The sequence below is a fragment of the Drosophila elegans genome, unplaced genomic scaffold, assembly GCF_018152505.1.
Source record: "Drosophila elegans isolate 14027-0461.03 unplaced genomic scaffold, ASM1815250v1 contig_149, whole genome shotgun sequence".
Classification (NCBI taxonomy): Eukaryota; Metazoa; Arthropoda; class Insecta; order Diptera; family Drosophilidae; genus Drosophila; species Drosophila elegans.
In genome coordinates this window covers 17,805,849-17,827,068 of record NW_024545513.1, presented here as the reverse complement: position 1 = coordinate 17,827,068, position 21,220 = coordinate 17,805,849, and the positions used below count along the sequence as shown (strand labels likewise).

Below are 21,220 nucleotides of genomic sequence, written 5' to 3'. Positions count from 1 at the left end.
TATGACCAATGGAAAATTAACTTTTTTATTTGCACAGCCACAAAAACGCAAGGATCTTCCATTTCAGCTTGGGATTTTGGCCAGGTCTTATTAATTATTCTGAATATGAAAGTTACAGAGAGCATATGCCCGAAATCTATGCACTGGAATTTAAATTATGATTAATACGAAATAACTTGTAAACTAATAAATTATTTACATTTTTCTATAAATTTTATTTTAAGAAAATATACTTTTAACACTTACACATCTCTTTGTAAAAATCATTTTATTTCTTTTATTTTAATGATGTTCGATAATTTTCCTGTGCTTAAAAATTAATTTACTAGTGTTTGTGTTAACTTTATTGATTGTATTTATATAATAATAATTACTTTTGAAAGTTAGAAATACAAGAAATTTCTCGCTGTGTGGCCCAATGGCAAGCAGGAGTAGCAATTACAACAACCAGCAGACGTTTGCAACTTCCGTTGTTAGCTAAAAGTGACTTCCGGTCGCTAGGGGATCCCCACTGTCTGTCTGTGTGCGTGCAGGAGCATGTAGCTATATATGTACACACATATACATATATATATATATATAGATATATATATGGGGATATGGGATATAGCTATCGGTGTTGTTGTTGCACTTGCCTGCAAATCCAAGCATTTATTGCAGACCTCCCCCAAAAAGCACAGCCCCAGCTCGTTTCGCTGCATCTCTCGTTTATTTAATTGAATTCCCACATGTGATTGAGGTAAGTTCGTGCCATGATTGTGCCACATTAAAAGGGTATGGCCAACAATGCCCGACCCCGCCCATTACCCACTACTCACCGCCCCTCCCGAAAATACCCAGCCCACTATTCTACACTCCTTTTTGCCTTGGAGCACCTTGTTAAGTGCACCTTGTGAAAGTGTGGAATTGCTGAGTTTCAAGCACATGGCGAAGTCCAGAACAAAAGCTGAAGATTAAGCGGCAAAATCCACACTGAAAATAATCGAATTGTGTCATATATTTCTAAAAATTACACAAAAAGTTTGAAACTATAGAAGCAAACTTAACCAAAAATGTATGTCTTCTTCAATGAAAAATGAAAATCTATTCAATGCAAAAATTAATTAATGCATTGTTACGGTGATTAGATATTTTTTTTATATTTTTTAACGTTTTACAATTTTGAAATACAACTTTAAGAATGCGAAAATGTTTTTATGTGCATACCGTCCATTATTTCGCATTAAGACAGATACCGAGAAAGTGTATTTCATCAAAATTTGGACTATAGTGTTAAGTATGCATATGGAAGTCATGAGTAATCTAGTGAATGGAAAACAAAAGCTGCAGATTATTACAGGCAAAAGGCTTCCTATTTTAGCCAATAAGCCGAAAATCCCTGTTCATTTGAAAGCCAATCAAGCAACCTGCCAGGGCATACAAAATCGGATGATATAGATATTTGAATGGCAAAGGACGAAAATCGGGCCAGAAAATGTGTGAAGGAAGTTGGCTTTAAGTGGAAAATGTGCAATCTGCCAAAAGAATTATGAAGTCAAGTCATTTAAATGAATTAGCAACATCCATTCACATTTTTTAATCCGTTAATGTAATTATAAGCCTAAAAAACAAACAATTCCGAAAAAACAACGCAAAAACCTAATTGGAACGGAAAATAGAAAACTATTTAATTTACGTGAAAAGCAACAAGTATTTGATTACCATTGTGTTTTACAAACAGACAATTTAATAAAAATCATAATTAAATCTCGTTCTGGCTGCACAAAAAAACGATGCTAATTTAATGCCAACAAGTTGTTGGTAGCGCCTTTAATTTGGCATAGAATTAAGCCATTTGCCCTCTCTATTTCAGCACATAAAAACATAAAACAGAGTTTACAAACTTTCACAAAAGTTTTCATCTAAATGCGCTGCAAATGTTGGCAACACTTTTCTCGTGTTCTTTTATTTTTCCCTTTTTTTTTTTTTGAATTTTTTTGTTTCTTGTAGAGCAAAATGTTCGCTTTTTTGTTTGTGTTGTGCCTTTTGGCAGTTTACTTTGTCCTTTTTTCTAGTTTATTTTCTTCTTTTTTATTAATTTTTTTTGTTATTTTTTGAGTAGCATTTTGCTGCTGTTGCAACTGTCAAATGTTTGCCAATGTACACAGACACAGACGCGTCCATGTTGTTAGTGTTGTTGGCGATATGTAAATTCACGGTCATATGTGTGTGTAAGTTGCTAATTTTATTCGCATGTGTGTATTGCTGCTAGATTCCCTTATTTTTGCCTGCATTTTTCCACATTTTTCTCCTGTCTTATTTGTAAATAAAAATGCAGCAAAAGCTGTGTTGTTCCTTTTAATTAATTGAGTCACCAAAAAAATTAGTAGAGAATTTTAAAACCTTTTTTTGCTTTTGCGTGTAAATTTAAGTGCTGCTGTTGCTTATTCAAAAATGAGGGCAGTCCTAAGCGGTTTGAATATAAAACATTTCGTTTCCAAAACATTTAAGTGTGTCTGTTGGTTTAATTATGTATAGCAAAAGAAAAAACGCATTAATTAAACCATTCATTATTCAATTGCAAATATATCACGTGAATATAATCTACTTACATTGTAGTGGCTCTGTTTTATTTTAATAATTCTTTTTAAGCGCGTATTAAATACTTAAATATTAAGTAAATTTAGTAAGTATATGTAAACCGTAAACCTTTTAGCTACTGGCAAATGTTGCAGGTGCCATGCAAATAATTACTGCTTTTGCTGCTGCTGCTCATATGCTAATTTCCTTTATTTAGTAGTTATTTGACTGTGTTTGATATTCAATCTTGTACAAATTGAATCTGATTTCATTCATATTCACTTAGTTTGAAGTACGTTTAGACGTAAAATAAATATGTTTGTAATACTGCTTTACTTTGGCTTGGGGACTTTCTTCGAACCGTATATGCTTTTTGATGCTAAGTGAGTTGTGTTGCAGCTGCAATATGAACTATTATTGCTGGTGTTGCTGTTGTGACAGCCTCGTTTTGATGCAAGTTCGGTCGGCTCAGTTTCTTGCCACCCCTTTCGGCGGTCGCCTTTTGTCATTCGACCAAACACACTGTTTGCCAGAGTGTCACCCCAAAAATCCTATTTTGGCCACGACAACAGCAGCATCAACATCAACAACATCAACATCAACATCAGCATCTGACAAGGCCAAGGCAAAACTTTTTGTGCACTCTAGTATTTACTTTCAGAACAAAATGGGTTTTTATTTGGCCTGTTGCATAAGTTTTATATTGATGCTTTAAAGTTGTCCGCATTTTTTGACATTTTTCCGACACTTTGTCAGCTTCAATTTGCGCCGGGATTAGTGAGTGTGTCGCTGCTGCTGCTGCTGTTGTTGTCATTTTCCAAATATTGATTAAATGCACAAGACCCAAAGACTCGGATATCTAGCATAGTGACACACATCGACCGCTGGGACAGATTTGTTGCTGCTGTGCTGACTGATTAGCGCCTTTGCGATGTTGCTCTTGTCACTGGTGTAGCTATTGTCGCTGTTGCTGCTGTTGCTGCTGTGAAAATTGATGAGCAATTAAGGTTATTGACCAATCGCTTGGCGAAGGGTTGCTGGCTTCCAGGGGTTGGGGTTGAAACGCTTCGCTGCCTTCCCGACTGACCCAATCACATATATACGAGTACATATAGTATGTGGATGAGCACTGAGAACAATCTTCCCTGACTCGTAGATTACCATAATTATGGTTAAAGTAAAGTTCCCAAGGTTGAAGAAAAGGGCAAAAAGAAGCTAAGCTTTCATTCAGCTTCAAAGGAATTATTTTTAAATTTTTGTTTTGGTGAAAATTCATATTGAACTGCACTGAAAATAATATTTTTCTTATATATATATATATTATATAGCCAATTGAATTTTATAAAAGTTTAAGGAAGTATGAAACGGCTCTTATAAATATCAAACTGGAATTTTCAAGAAATAAATTCACTGTTTAATTTTTTTATGCAAGTAAGTCACTACTATTATTTTGATCAGTGGAAGTATAGTCGCAGATCCATCGAAGCGACAACAATGCCGACAGCAGCCATAACCAGACCACTTGCTCATCCTGCGCCGGATGGGAAGCGTCAAACGGAAACGGAAGCAATTGACTGAGTGACAGGTCCTCCGCCTCCGCCCCTCAAAACACCACCAACACCCTGATTAACATTAACTGATTTAAGGTGAACGACTAACCTAAATCTGAGGCAACTCCGGTGGCAACAGAGCCGCAACTCCAGGCGCAAGTGGAGCGGAAGGCGAATGTGGCCAACAAACGAAATGAGCAAAGGACCTGCAATTAATTTTGCTCATGCATTTGCCACGCCCACCTCCCTCATCCCACAACGAATGGTCCATAGGTCCATAAATTAAGTAAACAAAATTGAGCATTTAATTGTCGGCGCACAGTCCAATAAAACGGTGGCTTTGTGGTCGTCAAAAGGGAATCGAATTTCTTTATTTGCCTTTCGTTACAAATATGGACAAATTAAATTTGACTGCGAAAAATAGTGTCAATATTTATCATGATTTTGGGACTCAATCATTCTGCCATAATTTTCATTAATTAAAGCCGCAAACAGTACAGTAAAACTTGGGCATCATGTGCTTTAGTTAATTCTTGTTCCCAAAAATCAAGCTAATTTTTTTACGAAAATATTATTTAATAATAATTATGTTTAGCAAAAAGGTATTTCAAATAGTTATTTAACATTGGAGTTTTTAATGAGACAGCAATTTGTAACTCAAAAATAAGACTTAAAGCTTAAATATTATATTCAGTTTAGTTAAAAAATGATTTCCTTATTTTTTTATATATATAATTTACCAATAGAAATGTTAGTGAATGAATGTTTTCTAATATCCTTTTACCTTTTACAAAACATAATTTTCATGAGAGCAGTAGTACTGTATGTTTCCATACGCGAGGACACGTGACCAAGCGACGAGTTAAAAATAAAGCAAGGACCTGTGAAACTGGGATTAAGTCCACCTATTTATGTGCCCACACATCCACCCAGACACACACCACACCAACAGAGGACTTTACAGGACGCTTTGAAGTCCCGCTCAGTTAATAAAACCTCTGGGCCCCCCTAAATATGCAACAGTTTTCCACGCGGTCTGCAATTGACTGCTTGCCGCACTGCTTGAGGACTGCTTGTCTGAGTGATACATGTAGCAAAAGTTTTTAGTGAAAATTCCATGGCAGAAGCACTTTTCCACCAGTCGACTTTCCGGGGGCGAAAAGATAAAAAAAAGTTTAAAGGTGGACCACACAATTTGAATATATGTACATATAAATAAGGCGTTGAGCCACGAAGAGCACTGGGAAAATAACTTATATACATAACAATATAAAATATGTTATAAGATAAACATTTTGAAAATATTTTATCCTTATAACGAGAATTTGCCTTGCAATAAAAATAAGATTTATAAAAAAATGTAGAGTTTAATAATAAATAAAAATTATATTAGCCAAGATTAAATTGATTTTTTTCTAATTAACAACTTTTTCCAAAACATCGCATTTATTTTTTTATTTTTTTCGAAAGCTTTTGCTTGATATTAAAGTAGATGTTTGTAAGTTTGTTATTTTTCCCGTTGGCATTGCAGACAGCGGAGAAAACCACATCAAATATTAAAAATGTCGTTGGGCTAACTTTGCGAGGGTTTTAGCCTGGTCAATTGGACATTGTCCTCGCTGTGGGCCCAAAGTTGTGTCCGGACTTGTGGCCAGTTGCATGCATTAATTGCAGCCCTCTTCCAACTGATTTAGACTCAAGGCTGAACCTGCAACTAAAACTTAAACCGGAATGCTTGCAAGCCTTCACCGCAATGTCTATTATCTAAAGCAACGTGTCTGTGGGCGAAACATTGCATACCGGGAATTTAATTGGCCCAATTTATATTAAATCAAAAGGCAAAACTCAAGGTTTTCGTGGAACTTATAATAGAGCAAGGAAAACAGCTTATGTTTCATATAACCTTATCCTTCTTGCTTGCTTATTTGTCAGTAATATAAATATTACAAAAGATCAGGGCTTAAACAGACTTTCTTTTCAAGGTACATATACTTTAAGGCAAAATTTTTTTAATAAATTAAAATGACCAACGGTATTTTGCATTTAAGTATCAGTTCAAATCAATATAACCATATAAGAAAATGCACACACAATTTCTTTTCCCCCTTAAACTTACCTTTTTTAAAATAATCAATTTAAATTAAAATCATCATTTTCCTCAATAATACCAACTTTATGTTTGTGTTTATTTCATGTCCATTTTACTTTATTTTTAATTATACTCAAAGGTACGAAATACATTGAACTATTGGTTTTAATTTGGTTTGGTTTAGTTCGGTTTGGTTGGGTTGTAGTTTTGTGTATGCTCTATGTGGGTCTGGGGGATCTGTTGTTTCTAACCATTAACTTACACGAGACAAACGTTGGGATCGATACAATACAATGCGTTGCAATTTAGGGGAAGTTCCGTGGGAGTGAAACCAAATTCCTGTTCTATGCATAATGGCATGGGTTTTGATTACATTAAATGGGGGCGGGGGAGGGGGGTTATTAAATTAAAAGGGGGTCAGCTTGAAACCTCCATGGGCGGGGGCTGAGTGTATTTGCAGTCCAGTGTATTTCGCGTTTAATTAGGTTTTTCTTTGCAGGCGCTCACTTATATGTGTTCGTTATGCTTGTTGGATGTGTTATTTTTATACCTAGCTAATTCACTGTCGGGCTTCAATATTATTGAACTTTTGATTGATGCATATGCATTAATTCAGGCACATACATACATAGATACAAAAGCAATAGGGACTATTTAACTCTATGGGTAGATTGCAGAACTCTGCACTTTAACAAACATTTTGATTGAAGTGGTAATGATTGAGGTGACAATTTAGGCGGGAATTGTATGTAAAAAAATGTTTCGAATGCTATAGGTTTTTAAAGGGTTTAATCAACGATGGAATGTGTTCTTGCTTTGCATCTAGCAGGGAGTAGCCACAAACAAACTTTTCGTTAACTAATCATATATATTCATGTACATATCGTATATTTATATCTGTATATTGCACACTCAACGATTTGGTTTTTTTTTTCACCCGACTTCTTTTCGTTTCGTTTATAATCTCTTAACTTTAGGGTAATAAAAAAATACATATTTCTCCATTTAATTAATAAACATTTCCTTTCAGTTGTTCTCCGTCGAATTATCGGTCTTGTTTGTCATTCGTCTAATCCGTAGTTATAGCGTAATACAATTTGCAACTAGACTAGATTTAATTAATATATAATTTGTGTATACATATATATTTTCATTCTCTTTCTAGGGGGTATTCATCTCGCAATGGCTTGAATAGAAACATTTAATAAAATTATGGCTACTTTTTTAAAAAAAATACAATTTTGTGGGCCGAATGTAATACTTAGCAATAATTTTGGCTTCAATGTAATCCCATAAATGTTTTCAAAATAATGCAAGAAACAAAATTGATGTACAGAATAATCTTCAATAATTTTCACGACTACAAGAGAGGAATACCCGAATTCAAATTGATGCCTTCTCAAAATAGTATATATAAATTATTCTCTATATAACGACTCATGGCATTTGGTTTCCTTGGATCCATTCTGTTGGTTTCCACGATTACCGTTCCTCAGTATTGCCTAAAATATACACCTAATAATACTCAAAAACACAAGTCTAAATATTTCGTCTCGATCCCTCTCAAACGGCCGTTTCATGGTCCGTTTCATCGATCCGTCCAAGGCGCCAAGAGTTAGGATCCCCAGCTAAAAGCAAAAACACAAATAGAGAAAAAGGAGAAGAAAAAGAGGAACATATTTTAAAATATGCATTCATATATCCCTAGACTAGGAGTGAAGAGGCAGAGGCTAAGACTCCCAAACTTAACAAACACTTTAAAAATACATACATTTGCTTATTAAATTTATCCAAGACATTGGAATTAACAATTTAAAAAGTTTTGCATGCACAAATCTAAAAGCAGGCACACGAACGGTCACACTACAGAAATTTGAACACCGACTGAGAGATAGAGAAAGCTGTATAGACAGAGAAAGAGACGGAGACACACACAGACTGGCATACATACATACGCGATGAGCTGCTCTTTTGTTGTTTTAGACCCTTGCAGAGGGAATACGATTTTTTTGGATGGAAATACTCGTAGAATCGGACCAGAAAAATTTAACTAATCTCTCAGTTTCAATCTACAATGAGTTTATATTTTCAAAACTCTAAAAGGGATAGCAAACAGACCTACAGAATGTTTACTAAAAGATGTGCCTAAAAGTGAGCAACCAAAATAGTAAGTAAGCGGCCATAGGCGTTATAACACTGGGCAAACGCTGATAAATTATTTTTTCCCATATCTTATAGAAAATTTAACATGTAAATTTTACAGCATACTTATTAACAAATCGGCAATGTATTTGAAATCCCTTAAAATTTCTATGGCACAAAACCATTTTAGTTTTTCGAGGAACTTTAAGTTGTTTTCGAATTTATAGAAGTAAGACCCCAAGATCCCAATAAAATATTGTACTCCAATCGGACCACTAATTCTAAAAAATATTTCGAAAATAGACATCGGTCTGCAAGGGCATTTAAGGTTTCGGTTTCCGAAACTTGAGATCCTTTTCCTTATCGGTTTTTTAACTTACCGCAATCGTAGTACTTCGATATCCTGGGCAGGGCTGTTTTCGTGGTAGTTGTTGTTGGATTGGGTTGTAGGTGTTGTTGTTGTAGTTTTGTTGTTGTTGATTAACGTTTATGATGGATTTTTTTTTTTTTTTGTTTGGAACGTTTACGTTAGACATACAACAAAATTATAGTCACCGAAAAAATAGAAAATAAAATACATAAATTTCATCACAAATCAAACATATATATTATAACTATTGTCGTTGATGTTAAGAAATCAGTGGAACGTGATTAGCATACAAGGGAGGTGGGAAACAATACAATAGGGGCACTATCAATCCGATTTTGTGATAATTCTAACGCGTGGTTAAATATTTGACCAGTTATTAGAAAGGCTAGAGGTTCTATTCTAATAGTAATTCAATACAAACGCTATTTTTAGACTCTCTATTCAAATAATGAGTATTTTCACATTTCAACGTTTACTTTCGCAGTCGATCGTCAGTGATTAAGAAATAAAGTGACAAACAGTAAGTTGTAAAATTATTTAAAAATGATTTTAGGCTTTGCGAAAATATTTATAATTTTAAATATATATAAGCTCTTTAACTTTTTATCGGATTTTAAATAATAATGAAACTAACTAGAAAATCGTTCTTTTCACATTTAGTTTTTATATAAAAAAAATGACATCATTTGAAGACTATGTCCATTACCTGCAACTACCTCTAAATATATTTATTTGCTTTTCCAAACAACACTTTTAAGCACATATTGTAAATGGGCGGAAGTGATCGGGCAGGGCGGGGCGTGGCATGTGCGTACTGCTGTCGGTTGCACTTTGTATGTAAGTTTATGGGCATGATGCTATTTTGTTTTCCATTTTCTATGATTGCTTGCAAAGGCGAACGATGAAAGCATGCCCTGCACAAAAATATAGCCTATACAAATGATCGCAATTAACAAGCGGCGACGGCGATCGCGACAACAGACAAATTGTTTAATTAAATAACAAATATTGTTTTGTTTTTCCTCGTGGCAGCAGGCCAAATATTGCGAATTAAAATAAAAAACAAATTAATGCCATTTGCGCCAAAATAATGTTAATGATGTCAAATGACTGGGCGCGTGCCTACTTCGCTCGTTTAAAACGAAGCTCGACTCTCGATAATTCATTGGATTAAATCTCGCATACTAAATCTTGGTATTAAGTTTATATACGTTTTTTTTTTTTATTAGCTTTCGTTTTTGGCTTGTTTACATTCACATTGATTCCTTTTCGATTATTACACTTTTTTTGGGGGAGCGTTGGATTTGGGGTTTCTCGGATTCACGAATAATCGGGGGTTATGTACAGCAAATATATGTATATAGTGTATTTACAACGGCTTAGGCTATGAATTGCTTAAAATTATCAAATATTATTCGATATTAATTCTAATTAGTTTTCACGCTTTCTTCAAGCTCAATTTGTATGCAAATCAATCAACAAATCAAACGATAAAAACATATGCATAAAGAAATACAGAAAAAAAAAATAATAATAATGTGTTAATGGAAGTTAAGCGAATTGATGGATGTGCCAGCACAGTACATTTCCATTAAATGCCAAGCGTTGTCAAATCAATTAAATCAAATTAAAGCATTAAAAACACATGGGCCAGCGAAAAAGTTCAATTATCACCTGTTCGATCTTAAGAACGTAAGTCTGTAACTAAAACTGAAGTGCTGTTGATCAAACCAGCTCTCATGATAGTCATTTTATGTACAATCATGTCAAAGAACTAGTTAATACTCATTACTTGATATATTTCTACTCCTATGAATATTTGTTTGTAATAAAAAATCTGAATATTGGTCAAATAAACCGCAAGAAATATAGCACATTAAGTAGGATCTTATTGTGATCAAAGGATCGCCGAAATTGTCCTAATAATATAAACCTAATTCACTTCAGTACCAGTACATTTTGTAATGCATTTGGAAAGCAAATAATACTAACTGCATTTTCAAATCAAAAGCATAATCAATTAATTTAAAAACTAAACCTTGGTTGACTGTCTTGAGCGTGTTCAATCTAAATGCCCACTCAAACTGAAACTGATTCATGAGCAATCATGAGCGTCTTGTTTGACTACAACTCAACATACAACCATGATCAGTCAAAATAAATTACAACGTCTACAACTGGTTTGACAACAGCTATCGATAGTTTTTTGCTAAGGATCCAGGGAGCACATTGAATAAATTTGTAACAATGTTGTCAGTTCATCAGGTTTCCTACTTGATTTCGTGAGTTTTAATTGGTATTGTTTTTAAACTTTTTCCAATGCACAATTTTGATTTGCTTACATCATTTTGGTAGAGAAACGGGAGTTTATATTAGGATCCTAAGATCTGACAACACTGTTTTTTAGAACATTTCCGCTGGTATGGAAAGTTTACGTTTCCCAAGACGAGAAGTTTACAAAAAATCGTATGTGTCTGGCTGATTGTTTGCCTTAGTGGTGTAATACAAAGTTTTGCTATTTGAACGATTAGATGTGTTAGGTGTTTGTTTAGTTCTAGTGCTAGTCGCTATGCTAGATATGAGATGATTGTATGTGGGATTCAAGATGCGGATTTAGATTTAGATGATGGATAGATTCCAGATTTCTTCGACAGTTCTTTCTCGGATGATCGTGATGTTGTTCTTGCTGCGTGTGATTAATTGACTGATGGCTGAATGATGACTGATGATTGTTTGCTTGTTTGTGGGTGGTTTTGTTGTTGTTGTTGCTGTTGTTGTTGTTGTTGTTGTTGCTGTTGTTGTGCAGTTCAAAGGTGAAGGGACGGTGGAGTGCTCTGATTGTTGGTGGCAAGTTGAGCAGCAGCGGGCCGATTGCATAATTTCACATTGCACTTTGAACGATGTTGTTGGCGCTTGTTGTTGCTTCTTGTACGGATTGTTGTTGTTCTAGTTGTTGTTGTTGTTGTTGTTCTAGTTGTTGCAGTAGTTGTTGTTGTTGTTGTTTGTACGTGCGACCAAGTAAAGGAACATGCTCTTCTAAAATTAGAGTTTTGGCGTAGAAAAGGTAAAAAGAAAACGAAAACAAAAATCAAAAATGCACAACAAATTACATAACAAAATAAAGTACATAAGGAAAAACATAAGTTAAACTCTTTACGGGTTCAATACAGGTGATTTTAGGTTTTTTTTTTTTTAGGCCATGCAGAAAGCGTGCAAACAGAGACAGAGAGAGATAGAGACACAGGGGAAAGAGAGACACTCAAGGGTCCAAGATGAAGAAATCAAGAACCCCAAATACCAAGAAAGTTATGGAAAAAGCATGGGGAAAAGCTAGCCACAGTAGCGGTCACATTAATAGAAATGATAATATGTTATAAAACACTTTTTAAATAAATTTTAATTGCTTGCCGAGTTAATGATTAATGTTTTTGTATTGGTTTTTTATGTACAGATCATAAAACTGAAAAAAATATATATATCTTAAAATCTTCTTTACATTAATTTAGTGCTTTCAAAGTAAATAAATAAAAAATCCGTCAGGGCTTGTGCAATTTGTGAGAGTTTAATAGATCGGTAAACATTTTTTATTAGACTTAAAAGTTGTATAAGAAAAATGTATAACTAATAGTTATTAACTATTTAACAGTATTAAAGTTAAAGGGTGAAGTTTTTTTTTTTTTGAAGTTACTATTTTGTTAACCGCTACTGTACAAGATTAGGTGGATAGTGGATAGATAGTTTAGAGAGGAGGGGTCAAGGGGCCTCACTTACCCTGTAGCTGCCGGTTGATCAGGGCCGTCAGTCCGTGGCCCACATCCACACTCTTCTTGAGTATCAACATGGGCTTGTCCTCCGCATCCTCCGCATATCCTCCCGATGGCAGAAAGCCATTGCTGGCTATCGATTCGCTCACCTGAAGGCAAAAAACAATCAACAAATTTTAAAGCATTAAATTGGTACAAAAAAAAATTATTAATTTTTAAAATACAACTTTGGGCACTATTTGATATTTTAGAAATAACACCTTTTTTAAATATCATTTCACAAAAGTGTCGTAACTTTTTGTAAAAGAAAAAAAAGAACTAAACTAAAGTTAGGTGATTTTTGTTGCCAGTAAATAAGGAATTTAATATTTTTAACTATCTTTTAATATTGAAAGTAATAAGGAACTATCAAGATTTACCATTAACTTAAGACCCCTTTAGACATTTCTGATTTATTGATTTTAAGTTTGACTTAATGGATATTTAAGCTTCTTGACACAAATTAAAATGTGTAGGGGTTCTTACATCTAAATTCAATTTTATAAAAAAAAAGGTATCCATAAAATATTTAACCATTCAGGGAAACCAACCTGGGTGACCTGCATCAGCTTCTTGACCACATCCCGGCCGAGAATGTGATCGAAGACGGTCTGCAAGAAGGGCTCGGCCATAATAGACAGCTTGAGCTTGTCGCGATGCCAGATCAGCACCCGCGACTCCTCCATGGCCATAATGGAGACCTGTCCCATCGAAAGCAGAGGAGATATGTTAATGAATCGAGTGGCGATCGAATATGGAATATGGACACACCCACCTGAAAGTAGTCATCGGTCGAGACGCCAAACCACTCGGGCGAATCTAGGAACTGATGGGGAAACACAATGTGCAGGGCTCGCTGATGCTGCGACACCACCAGTCTGCGAATAAAAGTGATAAAGCAACACGTTTAACGTCTATGGGCGGAAACGAATCTTCACCAGCACTCACTTGCCACTCAGCACCAGCGACAGGCTGTCGACCTTGGTGACCTTCTCCTGGGCATAGACCTCCTGGTATTTCAGGGCACGTATCACCTTCATGCAGTTGAGCACCTTTTTGAACTGGTGGCGAGTCACGTGCAGCGGCTGAAAAAGTGCCAGGTACACCTGCAAATACGGTCCACAAAGGGGGCATAAAGTTAATGATAATTGTGACAGCTATAGATTAATTATGTATCTTAATTTACACTTAATAGTCAAGTTATTTGTTTTTCATATATACATAAGTTTAAAGTCTTGTTGTTTATCCTCCCTTTTTTTTGATAAAGGTTATATATATTTGCTGACGCATGACCCAATTCTAATTAATCACTTGCCGCTTTTATGTTGATTCACCATTCTAGGGAATCAAGCAACGTTTACACAATCAAATAATTATTTTATAATCCCTTTGCCGGAAAGCCTATAGCTGACAAGTACAATTTGTTAGCTAATAGTCTAGTTAAGTTGGGTAAATAAAAAAGTTTCCATTTGTATTTGTGCTTCCCTTTCTCCAAAAAACTTTCCACTTTTTCCAAGTAAATGGGTTCTGTTGGGCATTAAATAGCCAGTTTATGCGTACATAATTTACAAGTCAGTGTGCTCAATAAAATATATTAGATGGGTAAATAATCAATACTTTGGAAACTCCCAAGGAGCTGGCAAAAAAAAAAAAAAACTATGATGTAGATCAATCGGTTAATAAACTCTGTTGCCAAGTGGATGTTACACTCAACACTGGACAAACAAACAAACGAACAACTGAGATTGGTAAATATTATCGCAGATCAAGGGTGTTAACTGCTTTGCATTGCTTCGAGTATAGCAAGATCACGCCCCCTTTTTCCACCTGTTTGCCTGCTTCTATTTCATTATGATTGCACAGAAAAAAAATATTAATACAATAAAACTTTGTATATTAATCTAGAATCTTTCAAAGATACAAGAAAATTTTATATAGTTGTATATTTAATGGGACATACAAAGAAATATTTGCTATAAAAATGAAGGTTTATCCAACACTCGCATTAAAAAATGAAATTCTGTAATGGTAGCACTTAAATCTACCGATTTTAGAATTTTCCTTAGTAGAACATTTTATTGTATAATAAGGTAGCGTAGGCGTAGATGAGCTTTCGTCCAAAGGCCAGCTAGATATTGCTGCGACCAGTTTTTTGGGGGCATTTGCTGGGGCCACCCTTCCCCAACACCCATTGCCCCTCTCAAAAGCCAAAAAGCCAAGCCAAGCGATCACATGGCCAAAATGTAAGACTCGTGGTGGCAACAGCCACACGCCAAAAAGCAAAAAGTTGTTGCCATGCAAAAATATTGTGTGTCTTGCTGACGCAGCCGTTAGACAGACAAGCCAACCAGGCGATGGCCCCCGATCCGCACCAGCTCCACAGGGGGGCGTCTATGGATCGGAGCAGTAGCAACAGCAACAGCAACAGCAACATTGACAACACCAACAGCAACAACATCAGAGGCGATCACATTGCGCCGAGCAACATGAAACGCTAGCAGTTTTCAATTAACTGTTACCCCAATTTTAGGGTATGTACATTTTGTAGTTTAAATGGCACAAAAAAAAAAAACATATTTTCATTTTGGTACTCAGGATGAAGAATTAAAGAAAACAAAAACACCTAATTTTGGGTTATAAAGGTAAAAAAAGGTAAGACATTTTTAAAATATATTCAGGATACGGTCAAATTAAAGGTTTTGTCTAAAAAAAAAATTAAATTAAAATTGATTTTTAGCATCCATGTGCCAAAAAAAGGTTGCATTTAGTTTTAGGTTTAAAAATCTTAAGAATTTGTAATAATAATAATATATTAATCAGAGTTTTACTGTGTCGACTGAACATAAAGGACTTTCATATCAGTTTGAATGAGGTTTAGTTTCGATGGGATTTTTTGTAGCGTTTTTTTTTTTTTGTTTGTTACTGAGGCGACGCGCGGCAATAACATTAAACATTAACGAGCATGGCTAAATAAATAAATAACATAATCAAGAGGTTTGCACGAGCGGCGGACAAATTGTGATCCGGGGCAGGTTTTGGTGGCGGATCCAGCGAATCGTTCGTTTCGATTTGCAACAGTCGCCGGTCGCCAGTCGGTCGTCGGACATTGCCGCGGATTCCCGAGTCACGTAGGCCACTCTCCACAGAGCCACAGCGCCACAGAGCCACATAGCCACCAAACCACTGAGCCACCAAGCTCAGCTCAGAGAGCCACAAAAAAAAAAAAGCAATAAAAATGAAAACAAAATCCACAAAGGCAGTGAGAAGAAAGAGTCGCAGCCACATTTACGGATACACGGAGAAAAACAAAACACCCTAAAACTGCATAGCAATCAAATTAATTCTGTGAATCAGCTGTTCAGTAGGCAAACTATAAATTCAAATTTGCCATAATTGATAAAAAGAAATATCAATTGCATTAGTCGAAGCTTGAAATCTAAATTGTTAATGTTATATATTACTTTAACCAATTCAAATTATGGTTTTTCAAAATCTCAAAGCAAACAACTCTAACTTTTCCTGCTCTATAGATCGAACTTGTTTTACGAATATTCAAGACAGAAAGATTAACAATAAGTTCTATAACCTGAAGTTTTCACAATTTGAACTTATTTTTGTAGCGAATTGTGGTTCGTGCTATGCAACTTCAACGGTATTTAAAAAAATACTTACTATTCTGATTTGAATTTCTTATATTAATATTATTGGAAACTAATACATGAGAAACAGAATAAAATGTAGAAATTACTCTCTGTGTACAAGATACAGATACGGCAGATTAGCGGACTCTTGATGATGATGAACTGCTGGCTGAACTGCCTCATATGCATGATGGACTGCCATCGAATGGACACCCGGGAATTCGGAACGGGGATGGGGTCGTCCATTCCTTTGCTGTGGGAAACAAAGCACAATTCCGTTGTACCGCTCGCAATTTGCAAATTGAAATCAATGAAAGCGAAATAATTCCACAAAAAAAAAAAAAAAAAAAAAAATGATGCATTGAAACCGAAACAGAGCAATTTGCGAGCGATCGTCGGCCAGAGATAATGCGCCGCTCCACTTTGGCCAATCTCTGAATCCGATTGGATCAGAGATATATCTTGAGAGAGGAGTCCAAAAAAGGTTGACTTGGTTTAAAGTCATACATTAATTTAATTGGCTTCCTTAAAGATTAATTGCCTTTGTCTTGTCATAAGTATGCAATTTAAGTTAATCCCTTTAAATAATTTATCATTAAGATCTACCTATCCAATCTCAAAAGGGTAAATGCTGATGAGTCAATTACAAAATAATCTACATAATTTATTTACTTGCAGAATCCATTGTGTTATCTTTGTTATATAATTGCTACTTTACTAAGGGACTTTTGTCTTATTTATTGGTGTATCAATTAATATATATATATTATAAACTGTATACTTTAATACTAATTAGAGAACTTTTTTTCAATAATTTCAGACTTTTTGTTAGTTTATTAGGAAGAAGATTTCTTAGGCACTCAGCCATTGAAAGAACTCCTCTGGAATTTTTCCAGCTGATTGCCTTAATCTGCTCACCCAGTCAAAGATCACTGCTTCACTTCAGAGCGGCAGATCACTTAATTGCAAATAATTCTCGTGGTGCATGCCACAGATGACGATCGATCCACTATGGGAGATACTTATGCGACTTAATTAGCACTAATCGGTCTTAATTAATTCCTAACTCGATCGGCCATTTTTATTACCCCTTTTTTATGGCTTTTTCCGTTTCTTATTTGCTCCTAACTGACCTGCCCAAATACGCATATATATCATAGTGAGAGCGGAGACGGGAGAGCGGATAGCGGAGAGTGAGAGATCGATGAAGATCGATGCGTAAAGAGCCATTGAACCTGTTACTTTTCTGTGATAAGCAGTCAGCCGAATATTGATTCTCTTTCATTATTTTAAGAGAGAGAGAGAGAGAGAGAGAGAGAGACCCAGAAAGCAACGGGCGGTCGGCAACAGTGAGCCATAGAAAATAAAATAAAAATTATAAATAAATATAAATAATAAATGTCGATCGCTGCACACGTCGTGTTGTTGTGTGAACAATGGAGCTGCTGTTGTAAACAACATCGATTGCCGTCAGCAACAACAACCATCTTGTACTGATAACATAAGTCAAACTGCATCGGAGTTTTCTCTTTCTCCGGAAACTTTCCGTCCGTTTCAAGTCGCTTATCACGCGCAAAAAATGTGTTTAGCTCATGGTGAAATACCAAATATGGACATTTTCACCAATTATTGAAATTCTGATTCCCTAAATCGGGGTAATGATTTTAAAAGGCATTTCCCATAGGATTTTGTTTAACTTTTTGCCAAAACACTATTATACTATCATTGGTATTATAGGGGGTATTATATGATTTCTAAAAGCCATTACTTCATTTTTAACTACCAATACTGCCAAATAATTAATAACAATATAAAATACATCTTACAAATTAATAATATCACAGTTAATATACCAATGAACAATATCATTGGTTATTGATATTCTCTTTAAAATTGTAGCTTTTTAGGGATTATATCTTATATTATAACATTAACTATCCCAATTTAACCATAGAAATCTAAAATCGATGCTTTCTTTTTATTTTTTGCTGAAAATTTTTTGTAAACTTTAGCGCTAATTGAGTTGTCAATAATCTACGCCTAATCTTCCAGGTGATTTAGGTGACTCATGTGACTCCAGAAAAGGGGGCGGAGTGGGCGTGTCTGCAGTGGGCATAACCTATATATCTATATATCTGGATCTACTCAGACGGCTCACGTGGGCTGGTGTTTTTGTTTTTTCTTCGCCATGAAGGGATTACGCCGCGATTCGGACAATGATTGAGTGGAGGCGCGTGGGTGGGTGTGAAAAAGAGGTGTTTCTTTTTTTTTTTTTTTTGGGGGGGTGGGAGAAGGCGGTAGGGGGTGTGCTTTTGTGGAAATATATTTCCCATCATCATCCGTTGGATCAATGCCACAATGGACAGCTGATGCTGATGCTGATGCTGACGCAGACGTCTTTCATTAGCTCTCTTCAACTGAGTTTGTTGTGTGCGTCAGGTGCTAAAAGAAAACATCGCCAAGTGTCCCCCGAATATACATACATACATACATATATTTTGGGTACCCTCCCTTCGAACCACATTTTGTGGGCCAAATGACGTAAAAGCCGGCCGGCACGTCCGCATTTGAGGCAAAATGAAGTGGAATTTGCCACAGCGCCAACTAAGAAATAACAAAACCAGACTTGGCCCACGTACCATCCCGTTGATAGAAATACCAACAACTAAATATAACCAACAAAAACTATAAAAACTAATCGAATGTCAAGATGAATAGCCACAAAGTCCAAACATTCAACGAACAATAAGATAGGACAGCATGTCATAATAATGAAAACCTTCTGAAATCTTTGTGATCTTCCACAAATGCCAATGAATGCAAAAAATTTCAAATAATTTAAATACTATTCATTAATTTAACGCAAAAGTATAAACAGTTTTACTGTTCTAGACATTACTTTCATTTAGCCTTATTTGTATAATTTAATTACTCTTTATTTTAATGTTAACTTGGTCATGGAGTGAAAGTATTTAATTTGTAAATAATTAATTGTCGAAATACAAATAATCCTTATTTGAATTGCCTAATTACCACTTGACCACAATATAAGCTACAATAAAGTATAAGCAAATTATTTGTACTGTAGTTAATGTCAACATTCTATGAATAGTTTTACTTGATCGTTATATCATTTACTGTCATATATATCAAATAAGTACATATGTATAATTTACCAATCAAATGATTGATTTATTGGTGGGCAAGGTGCAAAATATATTATCAAAATGATATATCTATTTGAATTTATTGAAATACCAAAACGAAAATAATTTTTGTTTTGAATTTATTGAGGTATTCGTAAATTATATACTTTTTGAGTTACAAAATATAAGGTTTTATTACTGGTTATATTATTTAATAAAGATATGTTATTCTTTCCTGAAAAATTCAAGTGATAAGCTTAATTTTTAAGTTATCCTAACTTCTGACCCCTATAAAAGTTCTTGAAAAGAGGAAAATGTATTAATTTGTTAACTGATCATGCTGGCAACCTATGATCTTTGAAACTTTTCCCCCTGCATTTGTTCGACTGACTGATTGATCGAATGACTGCCATTTGCAGATATTCAATTCGAGATTCATTCATTAATAATATTTGCTATTTTTTTTGGGGCCGCCAACTCGCAAAACGTGCACCACATGACAAGAGGGGATCCCGGCGAGTCGATAAGATGTACATGGAGAGTGCTTTCTATATACGATTCCTGGCATTGCTGATCGCGCCGATCGATGGCTGCCCACAAACTGCTCATTATCTAATTGCGGTCCCACAGGCCCATCCATTTCGTTCTGTTTCGATTCGTTTGGCCGGACGTAGATCTCTCCGATCGAGACGATCGTTTTTGGCCAACCGCCTCCCCAAGGTGCATACAAATAATGCGATTAGTTCCGCATTTGGTCACCCAAATTGGCTGGACATCGTGACATTGGTCGTGATTTCTTGCCCACTCATCGAGGCTCTCAAGAACCGCAGGTTAAACACGGATTCGTATAGCGCATATGTATATCCGCTGATTGGCCACGATTAACCTTTGCTCAACTGACCGTTAATCAACTAACTAATCAGTTTGTTTATTCTATTGTTTTTTTTTTTTTTTTTTTTGCCAGCTCGTTGGCGTGTGTGCTTTCATTATTTTGCGCATTATGTGGGTGAAAGATGTGGGAGATCGCAAGAAGTGGTCACTTTTCGGCGGGGACTTTGAGCCCGTCTGGTCGGTGGGGTCGGTGGGGTAGATCCTAGACGAGCCCCACTGAATCACTGGATGATTCACCCAGACAATCCTTATCATTAGCATTTCGTATCGGGCTTATTTCATTTAGATTGAACGCTATTTCTGCAACACACCGTGGTGTTCCTTTCGTTAAGCCTATAAACTAAGAACCATTTTCGTTGAATAGAATACTAAACGATTTCTGATTGTTTAATGATTGCTTGGGGATTGTTTTAATTTAATTTTTTGATAGTTTTTCTATTATTTAACTAAAATCCTTTTGATATGAACCAGGAAAATATACATTTGTATGTAAAACATGCTTAAAATAAAACCTTCATATTTTATATAAATGATGGGTTAAACATATTTACAAATATATGGACATGGCACGTATTTATACATTTGTCAAAAAGTTACCTAAGTAATAAATCAAGGATCATTATAAGTTTCTTAAAGAGTACTATAGTTAGTTTAATGGTAGAGATCTAAGATCATAATAACAAATTGCACTTGGTGTAGCTTTTTTAAATAATTTAAAAGTGATTTACACAGTGATAAATTTATAATGTTTTCCCCAACAACAGGTAATAGATATTTCCCAGACATATTTGTATAAATTACTGTTTGGAAGATTCTTCGAATCGAAAAAAGTACGATACACTCGACGACGTCAGTGATCGAAATCCATTCGCCGAATTTAAGCGGACGACTCATAATCGGTAAACCAGAATTGGTGGATCCAAAAAACATATGTACCTACATATAAAGCGGGGATTGCTCCATCGCTGGTGACGTCGAAGGAATCTTTTCGCCGCAACATTGTAGGAAAGTTTTTGGCAAAAGAAAGGC

At 35.3% G+C, this 21,220-nt stretch overlaps 1 protein-coding gene across 4 annotated transcripts in view; it reads right to left on the bottom strand.

Annotated features, from left to right (window-relative positions):
- Positions 1-6,261: 6,261 nt before the first annotated feature.
- Positions 6,262-21,220, bottom strand: part of LOC108144312 (blood vessel epicardial substance) — a 30,363-nt gene continuing 15,404 nt past the window's right edge. For 2 of the 4 annotated variants that reach the window (XM_017269020.2, XM_017269012.2), the window contains exons 3-7: positions 13,462-13,619; positions 13,289-13,391; positions 13,065-13,214; positions 12,482-12,623; positions 9,908-11,746 (exon numbers count right to left, since the gene is read on the bottom strand). In XM_017269020.2, coding sequence (XP_017124509.1) covers positions 11,592-11,746; positions 12,482-12,623; positions 13,065-13,214; positions 13,289-13,391; positions 13,462-13,619 — 708 coding nt within the window. In that variant the 3' untranslated portion in view covers positions 9,908-11,591. Of the gene's footprint in view, positions 7,827-8,720; positions 8,754-9,907; positions 11,747-12,481; positions 12,624-13,064; positions 13,215-13,288; positions 13,392-13,461; positions 13,620-21,220 lie in introns of those variants that run through there. The other 2 variants (XM_017269029.2, XM_017269038.2) reach the window with 2 other exon arrangements.